General features: G+C 39.7%; 1 protein-coding gene across 1 annotated transcript in view; it reads left to right on the top strand.

Annotated features, from left to right (window-relative positions):
- UTRN (utrophin) overlaps nt 1-24,609 on the top strand; it is a 354,493-nt gene that overhangs the window by 195,809 nt on the left and 134,075 nt on the right. Inside the window, exon 52 of the mRNA XM_054393282.1 lies at nt 20,700-20,872. Coding sequence (XP_054249257.1) covers nt 20,700-20,872 — 173 coding nt within the window. The remainder of the gene's footprint in view (nt 1-20,699; nt 20,873-24,609) is intronic.

Below are 24,609 nucleotides of genomic sequence, written 5' to 3'. Positions count from 1 at the left end.
CTCTTTGGCATTTCTTCATTTTGTGTATTTTACACTGAGCTTCCTTTTGCCATTTTGAACCTTTTTTATTAATCATAGAATCACATAGAATTGGAAGGGACCTCAAGGATCCTTAGTTCCAACCCCCTTGCCATGGGCAGGGACACCTCACACTAGATCAGGTTGCTCAGAGCCACATCCAGCCTGGCCTTAAAAACCTCTAGGGCTGGGGCTTCCACCACCTCCCTGGGCAACCTGTTCCAGTGTCTCACCACTCTCATGGTGAAAAGCTTCTTCCTAACTTCCAATCTGAATCTACCTATTTCTAGTTTTGCTCCATTCCCCCTAGTCTTATCATTACCTGACACCCTAAAAAGTCCCTCACCAGCTTTCTTGTAGGCCCCCTTCAGATACTGGAAGGCCACAATAAGGACTGAACAGCCCCAACTCTCTCTCAATCTGTCCTCATAGGAGAGGTGCTCCAGCCCTCTGATCATCCTTGTGGCCCTTCTTTGGACTCACTCCAGCACATCCAGATCTTTCTTGTAATAGAGGCTCCAGAACTGGATGCAGTACTCCAGGTGGGGTCTCACCAGAGCAGAGTTAGAGGGGAAGAATCACCTCCCTTGACTTGCTGGCTATGCTTCTCTTGATGCAGCCCAGGATGTGATTGGCTTTCTGGGCTGCAAGTGCACACTCTGGCTCATGATGAGCTTCTCATCCACCAGCACCCCTGAGTCCTTTTCTTTAGGGCTGCTCTCAAGCCAGTCCCTGCCCAGCCCATATTGGTGCTTGGGATTGCCCCAACCCAGATGCATCCATTGAATGGATGATTGGACATGAACTTGTTAAGCAGAAACTCCAGTACCAGAAGAGACCTCTTCTGGCACTATGTCTGTCTCTGGACAATACAGTTCTCAACCTTCATTCAGTTGTGTGTCACAGGTCTGGAACATGAAAGCATCAAGTTCCTCTGTCCTTCACAGCTGTTTGCATCAGTGTGCTTGAAATGTGTGTGCTCACCATGGATGCTGCCTGATGTGCTTACTCTTGCTCTTCTGAGTTGATCTGCTGTAGAAGGTTCATTTTGGTAGCTATTTATTCTATACAGAGATGAATATGCAGTGGGTTCTCCCACCCCAGAACTTACTAGAAATTCTGCTTGTGTTATGTTTTTGTTCTCTGTGCTGCCTCTCTCCTTTCTGCCTCTCTGGGACTTTAAAAGCCAACAGGATTTGATCCTACATGGATGAAACATCAGTACATGTATAATGGACTGCTATATGTTGTGTTTAGTGATATGGCTGCCAAGTGTATTTTTTTCCTATTTGTACATACAGTTAAAGTTTTTACCTGAATCCTCACTAAGTCCTAATCTTTTTCTAAGTTGTTTTTTTTTTCTTTCTTTTTTTTTTCTTTTCTTTTTAAACACAAAATGAATGAATGTAAAGCAGTGGATAGTTTCTAAAATTCTTTTTTCTCAAATTGTCCTGGTTTTTGACCAAAATTTTTCAGTGCCGGCTAGATTTTTATGAAACCCTAACCCAAAACTACCCCCAAGAAGTTACTACCTGATTAAAAGCCAAGGTGGGTTTGAGTTGCAACTACTGTGAGGTGTTGAGTGTATGGATGACAGCTTCCTGATGCAGCTGTTAAGTGAGCCTACCAGGGGTCAGGCTCTGCTTGATCTGCTGTTCTCAAATAGAGAAGGGCTGGTGGGAGATGTGATGGTTGGAGGCTGTCTAGGGTTCAGCAATCATGAGATAGTGGAGTTTTCAATATGCAGGGAGATAGGGAGGAGCAGTAACAGAACCCTCACTTTGGACTTCCAGAGGGCAAACTTCACCTTATTTAAGCAACTAATTCAGAAAGTACCCTAGGTAGCAGCCCTTAAGAACAAAGGGGTCCAGGAGGGTTGGACCTACTTCAAACAGGAGCTCCTAAAGGCACAGGAACTGGCAGTTCCCATGTGCCGAAAGATGAGCTGCCAGGGAAGGTGACCAGCCTGGATGGGCAAGCATCTCTTGAAGGAATTAAGGGGAAAAAAGAGGGGGTGTATTGCCTTTGGAAAAGGGGAGAGGCAACTCGAGATACGTTTAAGGATGTTGTTAGATCATGACGGAGAAAACTTAGAGAGGCAGAAGTCCAGTTAGAACTTAAATTGGCCACTGCTGTGAAAGATAATAAAAAACATTTTTATAAATATATTAATGCTAAAAAGAGGGGCAAGAAGAACCTCCACTCTTTATTGGACTTGGAGGGAAACATTGTAACTAAACATGAGGAAAAGACTGACGTACTAAATACCTTCTTTGCCTCAATTTTTAACAGTAAGGCAGGAGGACTTCAGGATAACTGGCCTCTTGAACTGGTTGATGGGGTCAGGGAGCAGTGTAGTACCCCTGAATTCCATGAGGAATTGTTCAGGACTTGCTGAGCCACTTGGATACTCATGAGTCCATGGGACCAGTTGGGATCCATCCTAGGGTACTGAGAGAGCTAGCAGATGAGCTCACCAAGCCTCTCTCCATCGTTTTCCACCAGTCCTGGCTCACTGGAAAGGTCCCAGATGACTGGAAACTGGCCAATGTGATACCCATCCACGAGAAGGACCAGATGGAGGAACCTGGAAACTACAGGTCTGTCAGCCTGACCTCAGTGCCATGGAAAATTATGGAGCAGATTGTCTTGGGGGCAGTCACTGCACACCTGAAGGATGGCCAAGGGATCAGGTCCAGCCAACATGGATTTAGGAGGGTCAGGTCCTGCCTCACCAACCTGATCTCATTCTATGACCAGGTGACCTGCCTGGTGGATGTGGGGAAGGCTATGGATGTAGTCTACCTGGACTTCAGCAAGGCCTTTGACACTGTCCCCCACAGCAAACTCCTGGCCAAGCTGTCAGCCTGTGGCTTGGACAGGAGCACTCTGTGCTGGGTTAGAAACTGGCTGGAGGGCCGAGTCCAGAGAGTGGTGGTGAATGGTGCCACTGCCAGCTGGCAGCCTGTCACTAGTGGTGTCCCCCAGGGATGGGGGTTGGGCCCCATCCTGTTTAATATCTTTATTGATGATCTGGATGAGGGGATTGAGTCAGTCATCAGTAAATTTGCAGATGACACCAGGCTGGGAGCAGGTGTTGATCTGTTAGAAGGTAGGAGGGCTCTGCAGAGGGACCTTGACAGGCTGGACAGATGGGCAGAGTCCAACAGGATGGCATTCAACAAATCCAAGTGCCAGGTGCTCCACTTTGGCCACAACAACCCCATGCAGTGCTACAGGCTGGGGTCAGAGTGGCTGGAGAGCAGCCAGGTGGAAAGGGACCTGGGGGTGCTGGTTGACAGCCACCTGAACATGAGCCAGCAGTGTGCCCAGGTGGCCAAGAAGGCCAATGGCATCCTGGCCTGCATCAAGAATAGTGTGGCCAGCAGGAGCAGGGAAGTCATTCGGCCCCTGTACTCAGCTCTGGTTCGGCCACACCTTGAGTACTGTGTCCAGATCTGGGCCCCTCAATTTAAGAAGGACATTGAGACACTTGAACGTGTCCGGAGAAGGGCAACGAGGCTGGTGAGAGGTCTCCAACACAAGCCCTATGAGGAGAGGCTGAAGGAGCTGGGATTGTTTAGCCTGGAAGAGGAGGAGGCTCAGGGGAGACCTCATTTGTGTCTACAACTACCTGAAGAGGGAGGTTGTAGCCAGGAGGGGGTTGGTTTCTTCTCCCAGGCAATCAGCACCAGAACAAGAGGACACAGTCTCAAGCTGTGCCAGGGGAAGTTTAGGCTCGAGGTGAGGAGAAAGTTCTTCATGGAGAGAGTTGTTAGCCATTGGAATGTACTGCCCAGGGGGTGGTGGAGTCACCATCCCTGGAGGTGTCCAAGAGGGGATTGGACGTGGCACTTGGTGACATGGTTTAGTAGTCATGAGGTCTTGGTGACAGGTTGCATTTGATCCTTGAGGTCTTTTCCAACCTTACTGATTCTGTGATTCTGTGATCCAGGGCTTCTCTGTTCCTGCAAAACTGACTCTAACCTGTATTCTACCATTTTATGTACAAATCTTTAGCTTTCTTCCTCCAGCCCAAACTCATGTGCTTCTGTAAAGTGAGTGGAATCCTTGACATTAGAGGACAGTGAAATGAGAGTAAAAGCACACAGCAATTCAGTGGAAATGGAGCTTCTGACTGATGTTAAACACTGAAAACAGTGCCTGAATAATTTTGGAAAATCTGTTTCTTGTAAAGTAGCTAGTAATAAAATGGGGCTAAAGAAGCCTTAGGCACATTGTATTTAAATAAGCTTCTTGTTCAAGCCAGAGCTAAAAAGCTGCAGTTATGGATAATGTAGCTTACACTTTATTTCAAGAATAAAGATTATAGTATCATAATTTCAATTGTAAATGCTCTTTTCTTTTGTCAACAGGCCACTGATAAGATCTCTGTGTGAGCCTCTTAGTTGAAAAAATGGCACAGCATGCACAAAGGCAATAAACCTTCTGTGAAGAAATTTGGGTTGGTGCTTACTAACTTTAGTCAGGTTGGATATTTCAAAAGAAAAGTGTTTGCAGCAGTTAAACTGAGAAACCCAGTGGCAAGTTCCAAGTCCCTCTGTGTGAGCATGGTGAAAACCCTCAGCAGCCTTCCGTCTTGAATCCACGTTCCAACCCCCAAGCACCTTATTTTGACTTGGCTTACCTCAGTCTAAGGAGTGGCAGTGCTGCCTGAGGGCAAGGCAGTAGCATTTGCTGCATGCATTGGTGTGTTGCACAGGGCGGGCATTGAGGCGGGCAGAGAAGAGAGGCATAGCCCATTTTGGTCTTTGCTCTTTGTTTTGGACATATACAAGAGGATGATTAAGGCTTTCCCTCTGTTCCATTTCTCTTCTCCTGAATTAAACAGATTTGCTCCACACTTTAAGCCTTCTATGAGCATATCCTTTGAAACATTAATTGCTGCCAACAGTTTGCTGAATTGGGGAATATACTGACAGTATTCGGGCTAGTTCTTCATCCTGCAGCAGGTTTGGGATTCCTGGAACACAGCTGATCTCCTACAGGTGACCACTATGCACCTAGAGGAGACTTAGTCAGAAAATGAGTCTGGTAAAATGACGATGATTATTGGAATACTTTGTCAAATAGAAAGCATGACTATAAACCAGTGATTAAGGCAGACTGGGTTTTCTGTCAAATTCATCTCACCCTACAGAGCATGGAGTCATCTCATGAGAATAAGGGCAGGCTGAATTTGGCCCAACACCTTCCTGTCTCTCCATATGCCACCAAAAAAAAATATTAAACCAAAGAACTGCACAGTATACTGAAAGATGAAAACAAATGAACAGGAAAAAAAGTTATCAAAAAAAGCATTTTTTTCAAGTTTGATGCATATAAGCAAACATGAATTTGATGCTAGCAATCACGTACAGCCATCATAAAATAAACTAGATAGGAGCTGTATTGCATGGCTTTGGAAGGTGCATCTAAACAGGTGCTTCTTACTGAGACTGCCTTTATTTCTCACTCTGACTGAATTCTTGAACAATTCATAAAATTCATAAGAACAAAAGTGGAGAGCAGAATGACCTGTTAAAGCAAAGATATGATAGGCTAGACATTCAGGCACTGCAATGGAGAACACTTCCTGCTGTGGGAGATGCCAGAAAGGTCAACAGCTTGACATGAAAAACTGATGTCAACTGTCCTGTTACTTAAGAGCATATGGTATCCCCTTGGAAGTCCTTAGATAATGGTTGTTGGAAACTTTAATGTGAAGATAAGATTTAAAATCCAACAACAAGAAAACAATCAGTGACTGGTTCCCTTGATGCCTTCTTCAAAGTTAAGTCTCTTATTTAGTCTTCTTAAATCTTAAAGTTTGGATGAGGCTTTTCTCTGCTTTCTGTAGTGCTTTATAACTGCCTTGGAAGCTTATTTTCAGTCAGAAACAAAGGCATTCTTAAGTGTGCAATTTGGACTGTATACTTCAACCTGAAACTTTTTTTCCATTTCTGCCTCACTGATTAAAGCAGGATTAATTAATTTCTGAATTTATATGTGCATAAAAAGGTATGAGTAGCAGAAGTATCACTTCTGCACATAGACATCTCTCTCATGTTCCTTCCATGTGTTTGAGGTCTGAGCATTGAGCATGAGAATGATGCTTCCCATTTTTGTGTCAGCTACAAAGTAGAATAATTTCATCTCTTTACAGCATTGAGCATTTACGGTCCTTGATCAGAATTGCATCTGTTCTCCCTTTAAGGTGTTGCTAAGCAATGACTTGGTGTACCTGTCAGCTTCAGTGCTATCATTGCACACTAGATGTGGTAAAAAGGAATATCATTTATTCATTTAAATTACATAACTGCAGACTTGGCTCAGGGGATCATTACACAGTGAGAATGAATACCCTTTCTGAGCTACCATATTTAAACCCTAATCTTATGAGGAAATTTTTAGTATTTAATACCATGGTTTGAAAATTAATTTTGGTGAAGACAAATTGTTTTATGATATTAGTCCCAATGCTTGAAAAGTAACCTCTATATCAAATACTACCTTTCTTTATCCACTCACAACAGAAAGCATATTTCAATTTGGTTGGTGAAGCATTGTGACCTCCCGCTTTGATGCACTATCCACAGCATGAAAAGATTTAAATTGAATGTTAATGGAATATCCCTGTAGTCTAGGGCCACTGATATTTTTAAGTGACATTTGAAAACAAACAAAACCTCTACCTTTTATGGGTAAATCAGAATGGTGTACTTTGCTATTTCCTGCTAGATTAGGAGACTGACCTTCTGTGTTTTGACAGAACGATCTACTAGTTATCCATTTGCTCTGTTAACAAGAGTAGTTTTGATATGACTGTTCCATTATGATATATTAAAATTAATATAAAAGTACATTTATTTGTAATTGTTATAACGATTCTGATTTCATAGATAAAAAGTAACTTCAAATAATACAAATTACATACATTGTAGTCTTTTTGAATGCAGACAACCCTCTTGCGAGTGGTTATGTTACAAATTCAAAATGTGTTTGGTTTTATGTAGTAAATGCTTAGCCAGTATTCAAACACAGAATTAAAAGCTTATGGCTGAAAAGCTTACAGCTAAAGTAATTTTTTTTTTTTATGGCTGAGATTAGAATTAATGTTCGATGGGGAGTGTCCAATTCCCAATGGCTATTAAAAAACCCATGAGCACAAACCCACAAAAACCCAAAACAACTAGAACCAGGTAATACTACTTCTTGCACAATAAGGCCACTTAGTTAGCTAAGAATATAAAACAAGGTGTAAAATAGTAGAGCATAAACAGGCAGGCTGAGACAAAATGTTGTGCTTGGGTACTTATCCTTGGATTGTGGCAAAATTATGAATTATGCAGTATAGCTGTAATAGTGCTTGCATCCCTGTTAGGTACTTGAGGCTAATGCGATTGCTTAGAAGCAAAGGAAGAAGTGACTGCAATATGTTACTTGAATGAGGTTTTAATCCACAGATACTGAGTTAGTGCTGCAGGATTTAAGATATTCAGTTATTTCTTATAATCTCTAAAATTAAAATACTATTGTCATGGTCTTTCCACTAGCTGGACTGCGTCCTTGTCTACAAACTACTAAATCAGCTTTTCATTGGTCAGTTTTAGTGGCTTGAGGTGGGTCCTTCACCAAGTAATAAATATATAAATACGCCCTTCCTACTGTAGCAAATTATTTTAAAGATTTGTACTTAATTTTTCCATGTATTATGCATGAATTTAATGAGGCTTTTCTTGGACTGAGCTGTCAGAGAGCTCTAAAACTGTACTTACTGCACTCAAGAAAATCTTAATGAAAATTTCCATTTTCAGACTGGACTACAATACTGAGAGCCCTGTTTTTTTAACTTTGGAAAGTAGATGCCTACTTTGGGTGTGGTTTAATGCAATCTCTAGAATCTTTTCTTTTAATGCCCTGCTTTGGCAGTCTGCCCTATCACCACTAGGCTGTTTTCAGTTTTACCCTTTTTAATAAAAATGTTAATAAGTATATCAAAGGCAATTTGTTACTTTTGTGCCTGTGCAAAAAGAACAAAGATGCCATTAAACACAGGAAAGCTAAGAGTTGCCTTGTGACTTACAGATTTCCAATGCAATTATTGCAAGCAGTTGCCAAAATCTCACACTTAAAGAGGGAAAACTGTAAGAAAAGGCAGCTAACGGTCTTAAAAGGAGGCTTCCTCAGTGAAATTGTTATAGACTGTCAATCAATAGGATCATTATATTTAGTCACCAGTAATAACTAGGAATAACAACCTGATGATGAAATTCCTGCCTAGCATCAAGGCCAGTTTTCATTCATGCTCCCTGATACTTCTCTCATTCTGTCAGAATGAGGATTGAAATGTTCATGTTCTGGCCAGTCCTGTTAGTGGAATCAGTCACAATCTCTTGTACATTAACTTTCTTAATATTCCATGTTTGAAATGGATGTTACGGAGGTACTTGTCTGCATAGTTCCATCTGACATCCACTCTCTTTTAATCATTGAAATACTTCTTTGAGGGGGTTGTGTTCTGAGTACATTTGAAGTGTGATTTTAAGGCTGGATGTTCTGGGAAGTTCAAAGAAATTAAAACACACAACTTATATTCAGAGCCAAAACATTAGAAAATAGTGTTTGATTCATAAAGCTGAAAGCTATGTGTTGTCCAAACAACTTAAAAATAAGGGGGGTGGGGATCACCACCAAACCAACCAGTCCTTAGTAATCTTTCGTGCCAATGCAGTATTTGTTGCCAAGATTACATTCTCTCATCTCTTTTTGGGGTATGAGACAAAATGTTAAATCTCATTTTCTGAGATAGGCGACAGTATGTCTGTGCTTACCTAATGCAGAACTGTGTGACTGAGTTTGGCAGATACTGCACATGGCAGTATGCATGTGAATGACTGAATGAGTTGCTGATCCATGTAAAAATAGCTTCCCATGGCAAAATGACACCCTTTACTCTTAAAGAAAGAAATTAAGACAAACTCAAACCAGGGCAGTGCCTTGGCTCTCTTCTAGGAATTCATAACCTGCATTGCAATCATCACTGTAACAGATACCTAGTTGTTAATCTGGGCAATCATATTTATGCACTTTGGTCTTGACCTGCTGCTTTTTTTATCTTTATTTTAAAAGCTTGATTTGTCCATCTGTTGTCTTGATGAATTCTTGGTCTTTCGGGTACTATGTTGCTTGAGTAGTTTGGCATCTGGCAGAGGTTATTAGCAAAGCTGTGCTGGAAGAGCTCTGCTTAGAGAAACCCTGGTGTTGAGTTCAACTGATAGTGAGCCTCAGTGTAGGACTGACCTAGGCCATGTGTCAAAACTGTCTTCTAAATGCTGACATATTGTAGAAGGGAGAGGGCAGCTCTTCCTCTTAGTCTGACCAGACTGGCATTAGGTATTTTGCAAAGCAGGAGAAAATACCACAGTGCTTTTGACTTCAGTGCATTTTTTGTGTTCCTGTCTAAAGCAATAGATCTTGAGTGAAGCCAGAATGTATATATTTGCTGTAACCACCTATTGACCTCTGAGTCACATAAGGGAACACTATGCTTTTTTTCTCTTTGTTGTTACTCATTGTTGTGAGTCATGTAAGAAACGTGTATAAACAGCCTGGTTCATTTACTTTTAAGGTTCTTGCTGTTGTTTATTTTTATTTCAAGAAAAACCCTCTTATTTTCTCCTTTCTTTAGTTTGTATTCCAAAGTAAAATTGTGCTTAGTATGACACTTTTCTTGCATTTTTACACATCATCTCAAGTACGAAGCAAATTCTTTATAGTGTCTTTGCACATACTTAGTCTTTTTGCAGATTGAAATCTGAAAGACTTATCTTTTCTGAAATGGAACTTTAGAGGTATAAATCATCTCTGAGCTGATCATGTATTTTCCCTTCCAGAGGCAATAAAATAACCTTTTTTTCCCTTCCTTTTCTTTATTTTTTTTCTGTAACACTGTCATGTCTACAAAATTATTGTCTCTGTATGTACCAGCTATATTAAATATATTTCTGTGCAGAGCTTATTTCAGGTTTTGTATTATATTTTTCTTCTACAAATGCAGAATTTCTCAAATAATTCAGTATGTTTTCATTTGAAAGGGCCACCAAAAAGTTGTTTTTCACTACAATTTTCAAAGCTGTTTTACTGGAAGCAGTCATCCAACACTATGTATATATATATATATATATGTCTATGTTCAATTAGCTTTTACAGAATTCTGCAAAATGGAACCTTTCCACTTCAGAGGGCATTTACATTTATTTACATCTACTAATACTGAAATAGCTAGAAGGTGTGTTTTTTTTTTTTATGACAACAAAATATTGGGAAGCAAGTTATCTAAATATGAAGCCTGACAATAAACATAAAATTAATGTTGATTGTCTTCCTGCTGCTAGGAAGCCTTATTATAATCCAACCTCACACCCTTTTTCATTTTATATGCACTAGCACCTTTGAAGTGGATTTAAATGAACTTTTCTCTGTGTTTTGCAAGTCTTTTTTTCTGCAAGAGCAGCAGAAAAAAGACAATGTATATGGGAATCAGGATTCAAACTACATTTCTGTCTTGCAGGAGAAAGACATTCTCACATAGGGATTGTAGTTAAATCTCTTGTAGGATAGGTTTACTTTTTCAGTCTAATGTGTTATATTCCTTCTATAAATGGTTAGTTTAGAAAAGAACAGGTTTTGAACATGATTTTAAATACCATTGCATTGATAATTGGGCTTTTCACTTTGATAATCGGTGGAGTAAATTCAGTTTGTGCTTACCTGTCATGTATGCAGTAAAGCTGATCTAGTTCTGCCTTCTTTATTTGGATACCTTTCTCAGTATATTGTACAGGCACTTCTACATTTTGTGCCCTCATAAAACATACAGACATGTGGCAAAGCACAAATAAAATAAGCAAAAAATCTGCTACTCCAAATATTTGTTTTCTCTAGAGTTTCTTCTTAAAATCCTGACCCATACTGGCCGTATTGGTACAAACCACTAGCAGAAGATAATTTTTAAGATAGTTGTGTTATTGGTGACTTCATTGGTGCTTCAAATGAGGTTGGGTGAATTAAAAAAGAAAGTAAAAGCATCTGATTCCCAGTGTGGTCACAGGAGTAATAGTTTTACTGCGTTTTGCAAGGGATAGATCCTTGGTTTGGTTTTAATTATATGTTTTTTGACTTGCTGGCAACTGTTACTGAAACTTTTTTTTGCCAGTTGAGTAATGTGTACGGAAAGCATTAATAGTAGCTTAAATAGGCCTTCACGTGCACTCAGGGTTTCCAGTGCGAATGGTTGGGAGTCGAGCGATTTCCTAGCAGCCACCCTTGGGGTGTCGGGTTTCCTGCGGGCGGGCAAAGGCTCATACGAAAACAATCTGCCTGCGCCGACTCTGCTCCCATGAGCAGGAGCGGGCGCATGTAGGCTTTGTGGAGTACTGGTTGCTTTTATAGTTCCAGAACCTGTTCAGTAACTAAATAGCCACCTTTCCTTTGGAGGGGGAGGAAAAGGAGAGAGTGAGGGGTTCGGCTCCGGGGTTCCAGAAGCCTTAGAAATGGCGGTGGTTTTCCAGCGGGGAGGCCCCCAGAAAGGGGGAGTGTACTTGGCGGTAGAGCAGCACCAGGGCTGCTGAAGGGGAGGATGCTGATTACAATAATAAACAAATGCTGGGGATAGATTACCTCGCGACTGTCAGAACTGACAGGACCAAAAGAGGAGATCCCCAGCGAAACCTTTGGAGGTTGCAGCAGGATTTTTTGCTGAACTTTTTTTTTTTCCTGAAACGAAGTGACTTTTTAAGATTTCTTTGGCCTTGGCTATTCTGTGGTGCAGCATCCCCTGGGCAAAGCTGGAAGTGGCTTGGTTGCTGATACAGCAACATCAGACCACTGGTGGCTGGCTTCAAGGTAGGCAGGGAGAGAAAAGGTGACCTCTTGTCTGATCATGCTGCTGTGTTTCCCAGGCTGAAGTGTCCCACTTCAGCTTCTCTGAAAAGCTGACTTTTGGTGCTTTTTATAAACAGACGTTTCTCGGGTTTGTTTTTTTTTTGTTTGGTTGTTTTTTTTTCTCTTTGTATTCTTTTTACCGTTGAATGAAGCAACATAGAAGGACATGTTTCTTCTGCCCACCCTCTACATCCATCATATAGCAGTGGAGTATAGCTTCTCTTCTTTGGGATCATTGAGACTAAATACTGAGCTTGAGGCCTGCAAAGAAGCACTTGGAGCCTGCAAGCCATTGCTGAGGTGAGCTGGAGGCAGTCCAGGCCAGTGTGGAGAAGGAGATTACTACAGCACCATGGGGCCTGGTTAACCCTGCAAGGAGCATTGCCTGGTGTCAGCAGCGCACACCCAGGTACCCAGCCCATGGGAAAGAGCAAGGACAGGGAGGCTGCGACAATGGTGCTGCGTGAACTGCCCCTGGGGGAACACAGCTCAGGAAAGGGGCACATACAGGAGCTCACAGAGTGTTTTGGGACAGTATAGGTGCAAAAAGAGAGAAACCTTTCGAAGGTGATACACCTGTCTTGGAGGACGTACCAGGAAAATGTAGGCTTCAAGAGATGCTTAATGATGATTGGCCTGAACTTCAGCTTACGTGAGTTGCTGACAAAATTTGAAAAGGTATGATAGCACAGTTTTATATACTTATGCCTTTGCAAAAGATGCTGCCCTTGCAAAATACACATTTAAAAGAGCAGGTTCCTGTTAAACTTACAGTTTTTTCTGTGTTACTTTTAGGGTCCTTATGTGATCCCTGATTGATTCTCATGTGGGGAAATCTAATGAAAACTTCCCATCCACATTTCTGGTACACCAAGGTTAATTTTAGACTATGTGTTCAAATTGTAGTCATCTTTTTTTTAAAAAAATGATAGAATATTTTGGACTTTTAAAGTCAAGAGTATAAGAGGATTTTTCAGAATGGTTGTGACCTAACTTTACTATGAGCATAGAGGAAGTGCTCCGCAGTTTACTGTTTAATTTAGATGAATGTTTTCTTAGTCAAATTGGAGGATCTCATGATAGCTTTTAAAAGTAAAATTACTTCCATGAGTGTGCCACTTTTCCCACCATTTGATCCATTGTTCTTGTATTCAAAGTAGTTTCTTTTTCACTTACTAGAATATTTGGTAACAGTAATGTGGAGAGGCTGGAGGCTTGGCTTTGCAGCGATTGTGTTGATTAGCATAGGACATGAGACTGTTCCAAACCAGGTTGTTTTCATCTGATTGTCAGCACTTCCAATGAAACTGAAACTTATGTTTGTAGCCATCTTTAGCTTGACTTAACATACTAATTTTTGTTTGTGTATATAATATTTCTCTCTACAAACTTCATCTGCCGTGCAAGACACAAGTGTGGAAGAAAACATATACTTTAATTACATTTTAATTTAAAAAGCTAGATACTGTGATCATAAAACAGGGGAGCAGATTGTAAAGCCTAATTATGTGTTTTTTTTCTCCTCAGCCTGTAAACTTCAGTGTTTTTATTTAATACAAATTAATATTGGTCACCCAAACAGTGGTATAATGGGTATTATTAAATGAATTAAAAATCTCATTAAAAGTAAGCTGTTTTGGTTTGTGTGTATTATGATTTTGGTTAATTTCAAAATCACAGGAAGTCCTCAGAAGGCTGTTGTGAATTGGGTTGAGTCCGTCAAATTCTTTAAACTCTTATTTTTGCTTTCCTACAGTAGTATACTTTGGAGCTAATGAGACATACTGTTCAGTATCCCACCAGCGTGAATTTCCAAAAGTAGCTAGTAGAAACAGATGAAAACATTTGTGGCATGATTTCTTCACTGCATAGATGACTTTCACCTCTTCTGCTCCCAGTCTGTCAGCTGGGCTTCACTTTTCTCTTGTAATCGCTTCTAGTAGGCTGTAATTGCTTCAGTAGTACTGAAAGAGTAGGATGCATGCTGGAGTCTTTGATATGCTTCATGATGTGGTTGAGGCACAGTTTTTGCAGGCAGTGTTTGTACTGTACAAAACCTGGAATTTGCAAATACCATGCTCTCCCCTGTGACTTTGAATATACCACTGTCATTTTGCCTCAAAGAAATTCATCATAGTTCTCAACAAAAGCAAAACTTGCATGTCTCACAGTTCTGCCATACTTTTTAGCTTGAAGCATACTGTGTCAATTTGTTGTGTATTGTGCTGAAACTTGTAAATTTGTACCACAGTGTTGGAGTGTGCTGTGATGATGGAGAAGAAAATATTTCAGTTGGTGAACTTTCCCCTTCTCGGCTGCTTCATCTCTCCCTCTCACAGTTCCCCACTCACCCATCCTGTTCATTCTCCTAGCAGCAAACTCCTCCTAGAAAGAGTTGTGACAGTGGTTTGCAAGCTTCTCTCAGCTTTCTGCATTCATTTAGAAGGCAAGAATTATGAATGGTGTTACTGTGGTTGTAATGCAGAAGCCAGATGGCATTTCAGAAGCTTGCAGGGCTTTCCTTTCCTTTGCAACAGTAGAGTCGTATTACAGTGGAGTGGGCAGGGCCACTTTGGCTTGGTTCAGTCACAATTATGTGACTGCTAGAATTAATAGTAATCGATTTATGATGCCACACAGATGTTGAGCCAATGCCATGTGATGGAGCCACAGAGATTATTGAAGGCAGGTTGGCATTCTCAGCCTTCCTAAGTGCATCATCATTCTTGTGATGAAATTAAATTAATCCTTACCCATGCCATATGTTACCTGTTAAGGCTGTTAAGGTACTATCCATTATATTTAAGTGCAAATCAAGAATCAAGGCAGCTGGTTTTGATGGTGTGGGGTTTTTTTGGTGTGGTTTTTGTGTGTGTAGTATGTTTGTGTTTTGTTGTTGGTTGGTTGGGGTTTTGTTACTTTTTTTTGTGGTGTTTGGTGTTTTTTTTTTGAAACTTGAAGTATCAGTGCAAGACTTTGGGAGTACAGGCGTGTGAAAATTAAATGTGAAAAATACCTCATTGCTTTTCCCCAAAAATGTGGGATTTTGTCCTGAAATGCCTGAAAGGTTAGTAATCAAATTTCTGTGATACCTAAAGCCAACTGCTTTTATGAATTGCTTTGATCTTACACAGTAGTCACAGTGGTTGTAGTGATACCCAATGTGGTCTGCACAAAACACTTTAGAGAGGTTTAATGTCTGTCTTTATGCATACTAATGCCACTTGTGGTTTTATAATAGCAATTCTGCTCAAGTGTTTTGCATATGTACCACTCTTCTGAGTATGAATTAAATATAAACTGATTGCTTGACAGCAACTGTAGTGCAGACCTCTGAAACAGCAGATGGGATGAGCCTTTCTAAAGTTGTGTCCTCTGACACCAGAGAGACTCCCTAGATGAGATGAGTACCTGGATTCTCCAGAGACTTTTTTTTGTTAACTGTCTCTCTTTGCAATAGCATCACTCTCCCTGCTACTCCCAGCCCTTGGAAGAGAGCAATAGAAGTTCCATTTCCCTTTCACAGTGGTCACTCTCATATGCTTGTATCATGCCCTAATTCTTAGTCCCTCAAGTGTCATCGTAAAGTTAAAAGCTCTGAGTGAAGCAGAGGCTAAAGGGAACATCTGACACAGCAGTGCTCCCAGAGGCAGTTGGCAGCAGCAGGTAAAATGTATCTAGTTCAATAGGGACTAAACAATCTGCTATTAAAAAAAAAAAAAAGTCCACTCCCTTGCTACTTGCTGTGAGACCTCAAAGAAAGATACTCTGGCTGATGTCTGTGGCATGCAGTCATGTCCTTTGTTTGGCACTGATGTTTTTATTCCAGCTGTTCCAATTAGAAGAATTTTCTGCAGATACTTTGAGCAGTCATTGCCTTTATTCCTAACCTCTAAAAGAGGCAAGCGCAGCATTTCTGTAACTGTCTTTACTGACTTGAATATTGTCAATGAAGGCAATGGGCAGTCATTTTTGTGGGTCTTGCAATTTCCTTGTACCTGAACCCAGCCTGCTGGCCTATTCCAGTTGTCGTGAATATTTATCATATTCATATGATATGATTCATATGAATCATATCATAGATGTGATTTGTACTTGTTCCAGAAGCTGGCAAAATAGACCTGGGGGTAACCATTGCTGGGGAAAATGCAGTTTGTTAAGCTGTTGTTCATTAATGAAGAGTCAATCTCAATTCCTTATTGATTCTAAGATCTTCATGTTGTTCAAAAACCACAGTAGTTTGCCTGTTCTGTGGCTTGTACTTGGGGTTTAAATTTAGGTAGCCATCTGTGTTCTAACACAGAACACAGCCAGTCTTATTCACAGCATCAGCATTGGACCTGTACATCCATTTCTTGCAAGCCACATGTGGTTCATGTGCCATAACTTGCAATCCCTGCTCTGTGGACAGATGTTTATAAAAAAAATGGAATTCTGTTTCCTAATAAACATAAAAATGTTAAAAATTGAGATTTAATAAATAATTATGCTGTGTATAGTGGGTTTAAAAAAATATTGGAGTAAAATGTTAGTAAGACCTACATGTAGCTGTTCTTAAAAACCTCCTGAAGTTGTGATTTGGTATAGAATACTATTGACATTTTCTGTAAGAGGCAAAGTTGAATTTTGTGTCATGTTGTGTGGAGTGAAAACTTGATTAAGGTGTCTTGGTAATAGACTGTGTAATGTTACAGGAGCATCTGTTTCTTTATTTTACACAATAAAGCTCAAGTAAATCAGGACTCTTAATGGTAAGAAAGGAATTGAGTAACATTCTCTGTGTTATAAAAGGCATTATTTCTTCCACTTTAGTCTGGCATGGAAATGTGGAGTTTTCTTCTTCCAGTCATGTTTTTACCTTCAACAAAATGGTTTAAAAAGAAAAATATTTTGCTTATGTTAATGGCAATGTACCAATGAAGACAGTATAAACAAAATCTGAAAAAACATGAGGGGAGATGATTATGGTAATGATTTATGGGGTTGCAGAGTGAATTGGAGGCCCTCTGGACTCAGCTTTCAGAAAAAGGTAGTAGAATGCCTGTTGTCACGGGAATGCTGTTGGTTTGGTTTGAGGGGTTTTCACTCTTTTTAAAGGCTTTATTTTTTGTCATTATAAAGGATTAATAGTTTCCAAAGAACAATTATATCTGCTCTTGTAACTGTTTAAAATATACTTGCAGTCTGTAAAAGGGAAAAAAATTTGATACCTGCTTGACTTTGGAGCTGGAATCGGAAAGTTTGGTTCTGTTCAAATCTTTGTCATAGATACTCCTTTACCCTCTGAAGTCACTGTACTCTGCCTTTGAGCTGTTCCATTAGCATCTCCAAATGGAGTCAGCTCAGCCTTTGGGTCCTTTCTGGAATTGCCATCTATAGCGTTATCGAGTATTTACACGTTATTTAAAGACATGTGCTGTTTGATTGTTGTTACATGATGATACAGTACTTTATTTGATTGAAATTAAAGCAAAGAAAGAGGCATCTTATTGAGGAGACAAGCCTTAAAATAATTTCCAAGCATGAAATGAAGGCTTGAATCCTATAGAAAGGTCAGGCATCATCAGAGGAGTAAAGAGGGAGAGAAGCAAAGAAATCTGAGGTTCTGAATGGAGATAAGGGGATTTGGAAATCACCAGACCAAAGTGGAAAAGACAGGCAGCAGTTTGATCTTAATTCTTAAAAGGAATTTAAGGATAAAGTGACAGTATTCTAATAGCCTGGCTAGGGTGAAGTAGGTATATAATGTCAACCTAATTATTTCTTTTTCTTTCTATCTTTCAAAACTTCAGAAACTTACACCTTGATTTATATATACGGTTAATTATTTCCTCTGAGAACTTTCTTTTAATTTAGGACCTTAATCCTGCAAGCACTTGAGCATGTAAACAGGTCTGTTGACCTTGTACCAATAAGTTATCAATCCAATTTAAGAGATATACACACAGAAATAGTTGTAAAATTAGCAAAATATGGTATGTACAGAAATACCTCCAAAATCTAAGTGCATAAGCTATGTAAGTACTATGATCTTTTTCTAGCAAGAACTCCTCTGTTTACACTGTATTTTTTTTTCCTTTCTTTTGCATGTACTGTGAGAATGCTTTGGTGCAGATTGTCTTTGTATTACACTAAGAATGAAGTTTCATGGTTGTGTTGCCCTCTTTATGTGGCAAATGCAGCAGAATACTTTTTCTGTCTCTTCTCCATCCTCCAGTGTGCTTCCCTTGTGCCTCTGGATATGGGAGCTTCTGTGTGGAAGTGTTTATAATTGCTTTTGAAGTATTCAAAAATTGAATAGGCCCTGAGCAGAACAGTCAGTGGCCAGGAAAGGCAGGAGGAAAAGAAATGAAGTATCAGGATGAACATGTATACAGAATGTATATAGAATAGATAGAATTGGTTTTCCCACTTTGAAATACGAAGTTCTGTGAAAGGACAACTACAACATGTTGAAAAATCATGGAAGAATTGAAAGATTGTGATGACACAGTGAGTGAAGGAGAGTACTACTAATTGCAGCAATCTGAGGGCAAGATGGGAGTCTGGTATCCTTGTTAGCGTTCCATCAGAGGACAATACCTGAATAAAAATCCTAAAAATCATTTTATATTGTTATTGGGGGATAAGTAACTTAATGTGTCCATCTATTACCATTAGCTATCTTTCACATCCCACCTTCCTGCTGTACTTTCTTCTTTTTTTTTGAGAGCTGTGGTGCACTTGCATTCATTATTTAGTATCAGTTCTGTTGGTTTATCCATCATCTCATCAGCTAGGAGATGAAACTCAAGAATGTGAACAGCAGATTTACTGTGCCTTAATTAATGTAACACGACGACTGGCAAATGCAAGAATCAAACCCATTTTGAATGAAACGTTTTTAGGCATGCATGCTGAAGTGTCCTCTCAAGTGCAATAAAAGATACAATGTTTTATGAAGGTTCTCAGTAGCTTTAGAATGAATACTGTATTGGTAAATGGAAGATGAGAGACTAGTTTGTTTTCAATTTTCTTTTATCACTTTTAAAGAGACATAGGAATGGATTTGACATGACCAGATCTGTCTGTCACAGATTAGTGCACAATTAAAGCTGTAACTGCTGTACATGGTTATTCCTCCTACTGTGGTGACTTGAGCTGGTTTTCACTGGGTCCGCTTGTGTGTTGAAGGCGTAAGGACAGGAGCTGCAGATGTTTTCAGATAAGCGTCTGTTTCTTTAGGTTTCTTATCAGACACTTCCATTTTGCTTTTTCATTTTAAATGCCATTGTTTGTATCTGTTTTCAGAAGAGTGGCTTTTGTCAGGGTGGTTTAAAGACAGCAAAAGTGTCTTTTAACCTGTTTTGAAGTAGTGAAACTCCGATCAAAAAATAGGTAGTTGTCCAAAGTCACATAATAGCTCAGTTGGAGACCCAGAGCTTCACCAATGCCTGCCTCTCTCTCCCTGTCTCCACTTCTCCAGCTGTATCCTGACCTTACGTGGTGGGTTTTGTTTGTTTTTTTTTTTTTTTTTTTTTTGCTTTCTTCCCTAACTAAAGAAAGCTTTCATGCTGTCTCAGACTCATAGCTACTTTCCCACTGTCTGAAACTATCAATTGTAGATGTGGAAGCAGCTATTCTAAGATGCAAGACTAGCATCTGGAGGATGAGATGGTAAAAGAGCCCCCTTCCTTTCCTGCTTCTGGTAGCAGATGGAGATTACTGAGGAGTTGTCTGGAATTAAAAAAAAAACTTTAAGGGATTTTAGTTATGGAGTTTCTGCCTTTGCAAAAGAAGTTTGTTTACATCTGTGCAAAGTTCCTGTCACAGTCTTCACTGATTAATCCTATTGAGACAGCTGGTACACCTCTTGGCTCTCCACACATTTACAGTGCTCTATTAGAATATACAGAGTGTATGGATGCTAGAAAAGCCTTGGCAAGCATACAGGAAATTTTGATTGCTCATAAGTCTTTTAAAAATAATACTGTGCTCATTTAGATGAAGACAATATCTGTAATGGATTTCTTGAGGCAGATGGTAGATCAGAGAATAAAATGTTTAATTTTTAAGTGGAGAAGAAATGAGTAAGATGAATTGAAATCACAAACACTTATTTTTCTTTTCAGTATTTACTATGAAATTCAGGTTATAATACATCCTGCTGTATACCTCTCCATATATTACAGGCCATAGTATACAGTAGTTTAATCGTAAAAATGGGCTGTGATAGCTGCAGTATAAGGACATAAGCTTCAGTTAAAAGCTTTCATTGCATATGAGCCTCAAGCACTACAGAGTTTGAATTTCATTGGGGTGTGTAAGGTTTCTGTAATGATTTATTTCACAAGAGGAAAAAGCCCACATAACTGAGGCTGAATCTGTGTAATTTCTGAGCAGGAAATTATTTCTAGTATGTTAACAAATGCTGCACTGTGTGAAATGAGTGGGAGAACAGTAGACAGTTAACCTTCAGTACTACAAAAACGTACAGAGAACTTAGTGTTTATAGTTATAACTCCTGTTTCACCATCAAGGATGACTTTTGAACTCTTTCTTATACTTAAAGACAGGCTTTTTATAATGATGTCAATAGAGTTGCAGGCTTTCTCCTCTGTATCTGTTTGCAGAGTCACTCAGGAAAGTCAGACTCTGTGCTCTGTCCTAGCACATAGAAGTACTAATGAGAATAAATTCCCCTTTCCTTTATCTGTAGAGCTAAGATGTTTGGACTCCTCTTGCTGTTATTTCAGGATATCCAAGCTGAGATTGATGCCCACAATGACATCTTTAAAAGCATAGATGGAAACAGACAGAAGATGGTGAGAGCCTTGGGAAACTCTGAGGAAACTGCTCTGCTCCAGCATCGGCTTGATGACATGAACCAGCGCTGGAATGACCTGAAAGCAAAGTCAGCTAACATCAGGTAACTAATGAAAATGCCAAGACATAAATAGGGCACAGTTACTGTTTTCTAAATGGCTTGAGAAACAGGTCCGTGGCACTGAAGTGAAATCTCTCTTTTCTTCCACAAAGGATCCCTGAGCACCAATATGTGAAGTTGGTCCACTTGCTCACCAGGCAGGCTTAGCTACTCATTCCTCTGTGTCAAAAACTGTGCAGCAGTAACTTGCCAATCTGTACTAAATTTTCAAAAAAGACTGTTGAATCTTTCCTTATTGTAAATTGATAGCAATGTGAATGAAATAATTGAGTCTAGAATTACTCTGAAGAGAAATAAGGGGTTTGTTCCTTTTTTGGTTTTACCACTGAAATGAATAATTTGGTAAGGCTTGCATCTTAGGTGTCTCAATCCATATTGGCAGTATTTTTTATTGCTGCTGTTCTATTAAGAAATGTTTTAAAATTAATATTAATCAAGGAATGTGTTTCACTGTTGTTTTATTCTAGAAGTGCCAAAATCGCTGACTGTCCAAGTGTAGTCATTGTTAAAATCTTTGTGTTGCCATTTTAATGTAGATATTGCCATATTCATTAATGCGAATAAAATTCCACATTAAAATTAATTGCATAGAAAAGAATTTGTAGAGCTTTTAATTGCAACTGAATTTCTTGTTGATTAAAGGAAACTGTTCTTTTAATAGAACAGAATAATGTTAAGCATTCATGCAAATTTTCCAAAGGCCAGAAAAATATGCTGAGCTTGGAATTCAGGCACAAGAATTTGAAACAGTGGGACAGGAGGGTAAATGTTAACATTTACCTCTCATCTCTACTTACTACATCACCAACCTGATAAACGCAGAGCTTGAATCAGAGGAGCCAAGCAGTTTAGGGTGAGGGCTTGCAGAGGCTGGCCCCACCACACAAGTATTTTACTGCAAGAGATAATTAACTTGGGACTGTTACAAATAAATCAATGTGAGAGAAAGACACAAACATGCTCATAAGATTATAATTTAGCAACTGTGGAGTTGCCCCAGGAGGAGCAGCTAAGGGAACTGAGATTTAGTCTGGAGAAAAGGAGGCTGAGGGGAGACCTTTTTGCTTTCTAGAACTTCCTGAAAGCATTGTAGTGAGGTGGGTATTGGTCTCCTCTACCTAGTATCAAGTGATAGGACAAGAGGAAATGGTCTCAAGTTGTGCAAGGGGAGGCTTAGATAGAGTAGTAGGAAAAGTTTCTTTCCTGAATTGGTGTTTAACTATTGGAACAGACTGCCCAGGGAAATGGTGGAGAAATTGATAGCAAAAAACTTAAGGGGAAAAAAAAAAGGGATCTTCAAGACATTTACCTGGGCCAGCTCTCAATTCCAGGTCAGTAATACAGACACAGCAGTTGTGCAGTGAATGCTCAGAAAAGCCTGAATGTCTCTCTTTTTGCAATGCTTGTAATGCTCTTCTGGTACCCACAATACTGCAGAGCTGCGGGTCACTGAGCTGCAAACAGACGATAGGCAAACATAATGATGCTAGAACAGATATTAGAGAACTAAGCTAACCTTTCAGATCTCAGTCACCATTTAAAAGAATGCAGTATTTCTGGGTTCATGTGTTTTGCTCTGTTCTTTAATTGCAGTTCACTCTTCTAACTTGTGCAAGAATGCTGAAATCCTTTATAGAGAAATAACAAGGCTCTAGAGCTGACAGAAATCAGAGCTGACAGTAGATCTAGCTGTTTACCTTCAGGTTTTGCTTTCTTGATAGACTGTTTTTAAAGATTAATTGGAAAGCAAAACTGTATGGATGAGTCTTGTGAGAACAGCATATAACGGTTAGATGCTAGGACTGACTGACAAATCTGGTTGTTTTGTTATGGGTTTTAGTTTGGGGTAATGCTTCTAAATAAAGATTTCTCTTAATTTTTAACTTTTTTTTTTAGAATGTTTTCAACTATGTGTACATTTTGATTATATTGATTTTGCTTTTGTTTTAATTGCAGAAAGTACTGCTCTCCTATAGGGATAATACAAGTTATTCTTCATCACTTGAGTCCTCAGAGCTAATGGTACTAGTCACTGTGTTGACTGTAATTCTTTTCTACTGTAAATGAAGAGAATTCCAAACTGGAAAAGCAGCACTTTTGTGGCATATTTTTAAATGCATGGAAACTATTTTAATCTCTACTGGTAATGACTATGACACCACCTGAGAGAGCAATACATAGTCTCCTAGAAATTACTTATGGGCTTTTTCTCTCTCATTATCTTATTCCCAGGGAGAAAACAAAGCTGCAGATTTGTGTGGGCCTGCATTTTAAATCCAGATACTTATGAGAGATTCTTTTCTCCTGGGGCAGGAGGTGCAAGGGTTATTAGTGTTTGTGGGAGGGTAAAGGTGAAAGTGTGGGAGGGTAAAGGTGAAACTATAGGAGAAACAGGGAAGGATTCTCTATATTTAGGCCACCCACTGATATTTTTATTCCATGTGTTTTCTCGGCACTCAGCAGGAAACGTGTTACCTCCATAGGAGAAGCAAAAGCTGAGGATGTCTCCAGCTGTGAGGAGAGCCTCCTCAGGGTCAATGGAGGGGAGTTATGTTAGAGTTGCTGCTCCTCCTGATGGTTTTATTCAGCCTGAGCAGTGGAGAGGTACTCTGTCTGGTCAGCTTAGGTGGGAGCATATGTGTTTTTTCAGGCTCAGGATTCCTGTAGAAGTGCTCCTGAATATCAGGTGGCTGATGCTGAAGAATATTGTTCCAACCAGTGAACAGACCTAAAAACAGTCACCTGCAACTGACCTGTATTTTTATTAGTGCAGATTTTTAAGCCACAACTGTGACTTGGCCAGTTCATTTGTCATGTGAGCACAAACACCTGAGGCTTTATTTGTAGGTTGTGTAGCAGTAGCAGCAATTCCAAAACAAAGGCCAGAAATCCTGTCTTTGAAAGCAAAGAAACCCAAGAAACATTTCCAGAACTTTGACTAGTTTATCAGCTCTCTTTGATAAAATCTGCATGACAAATATAAATGTGATGCTAATACATCACATTGAAATGCAAATTGGAGCATATCTTCCTCCCCTTGCTCCTGTGCAGCATTTGCTTTGACAGGGACTTACTGAATGCATATCTCCCTGCAGCCTAGGAGAATATTATGCTTGTCTCAATTCTTCAGCTGCTTCTGCATCCCACTTTTATTTTCAGTGTTGTTTCTGGTAATTAAAAGGGTAACATTCAGGAAAAATCCAGCTGGATGCGATATGTTTTCCCCTATGTATGTTTTTCCCCTTTACATGTTTCTGACCTTTCAAGAGAGGTTAGCTGACTCTGTGTTCAGAGTGTAGTCCATTTTCCTTCCCACCCCTTAACTGCTCTACTTCCATGACTTTAGCTTGCACTCAGCTTTGAAATCATGTTCTGTTGATACTTGGCTCCTGTCACTAATATGCATGTGAGTACTCATTAGTGATAAATTACAATGCCTTTATTCTAGTGTCATATGCCAGATCATTGACATGAATAGCAATTTTTTTCCCATTACTAATATTATTGCACTGTATGTTAAATTAACAGTAAGTCATGCTTAAATTGCCCTTTAACTATTTGCAGGGTTCTCTCTGAACCCCCCCTCCCTGCCTTCCTTCAAAAACTCCATTTAGTGTACAAGAATTCCATGAAATAACTAGAGTGGAATATTGAAGCCTCAGAGTCCCAGTTTTTAGAAAATAGAGCTGCTTTAATGTGCCAGATAGAGCAATAAATCA

This window comes from Indicator indicator, chromosome 2 (assembly GCF_027791375.1).
Source record: "Indicator indicator isolate 239-I01 chromosome 2, UM_Iind_1.1, whole genome shotgun sequence".
NCBI classification, from domain to species: domain Eukaryota; kingdom Metazoa; phylum Chordata; class Aves; order Piciformes; family Indicatoridae; genus Indicator; species Indicator indicator.
Note: the sequence above shows the minus strand (reverse complement) of the source record. Positions and strands in the feature narration are given on the sequence as shown.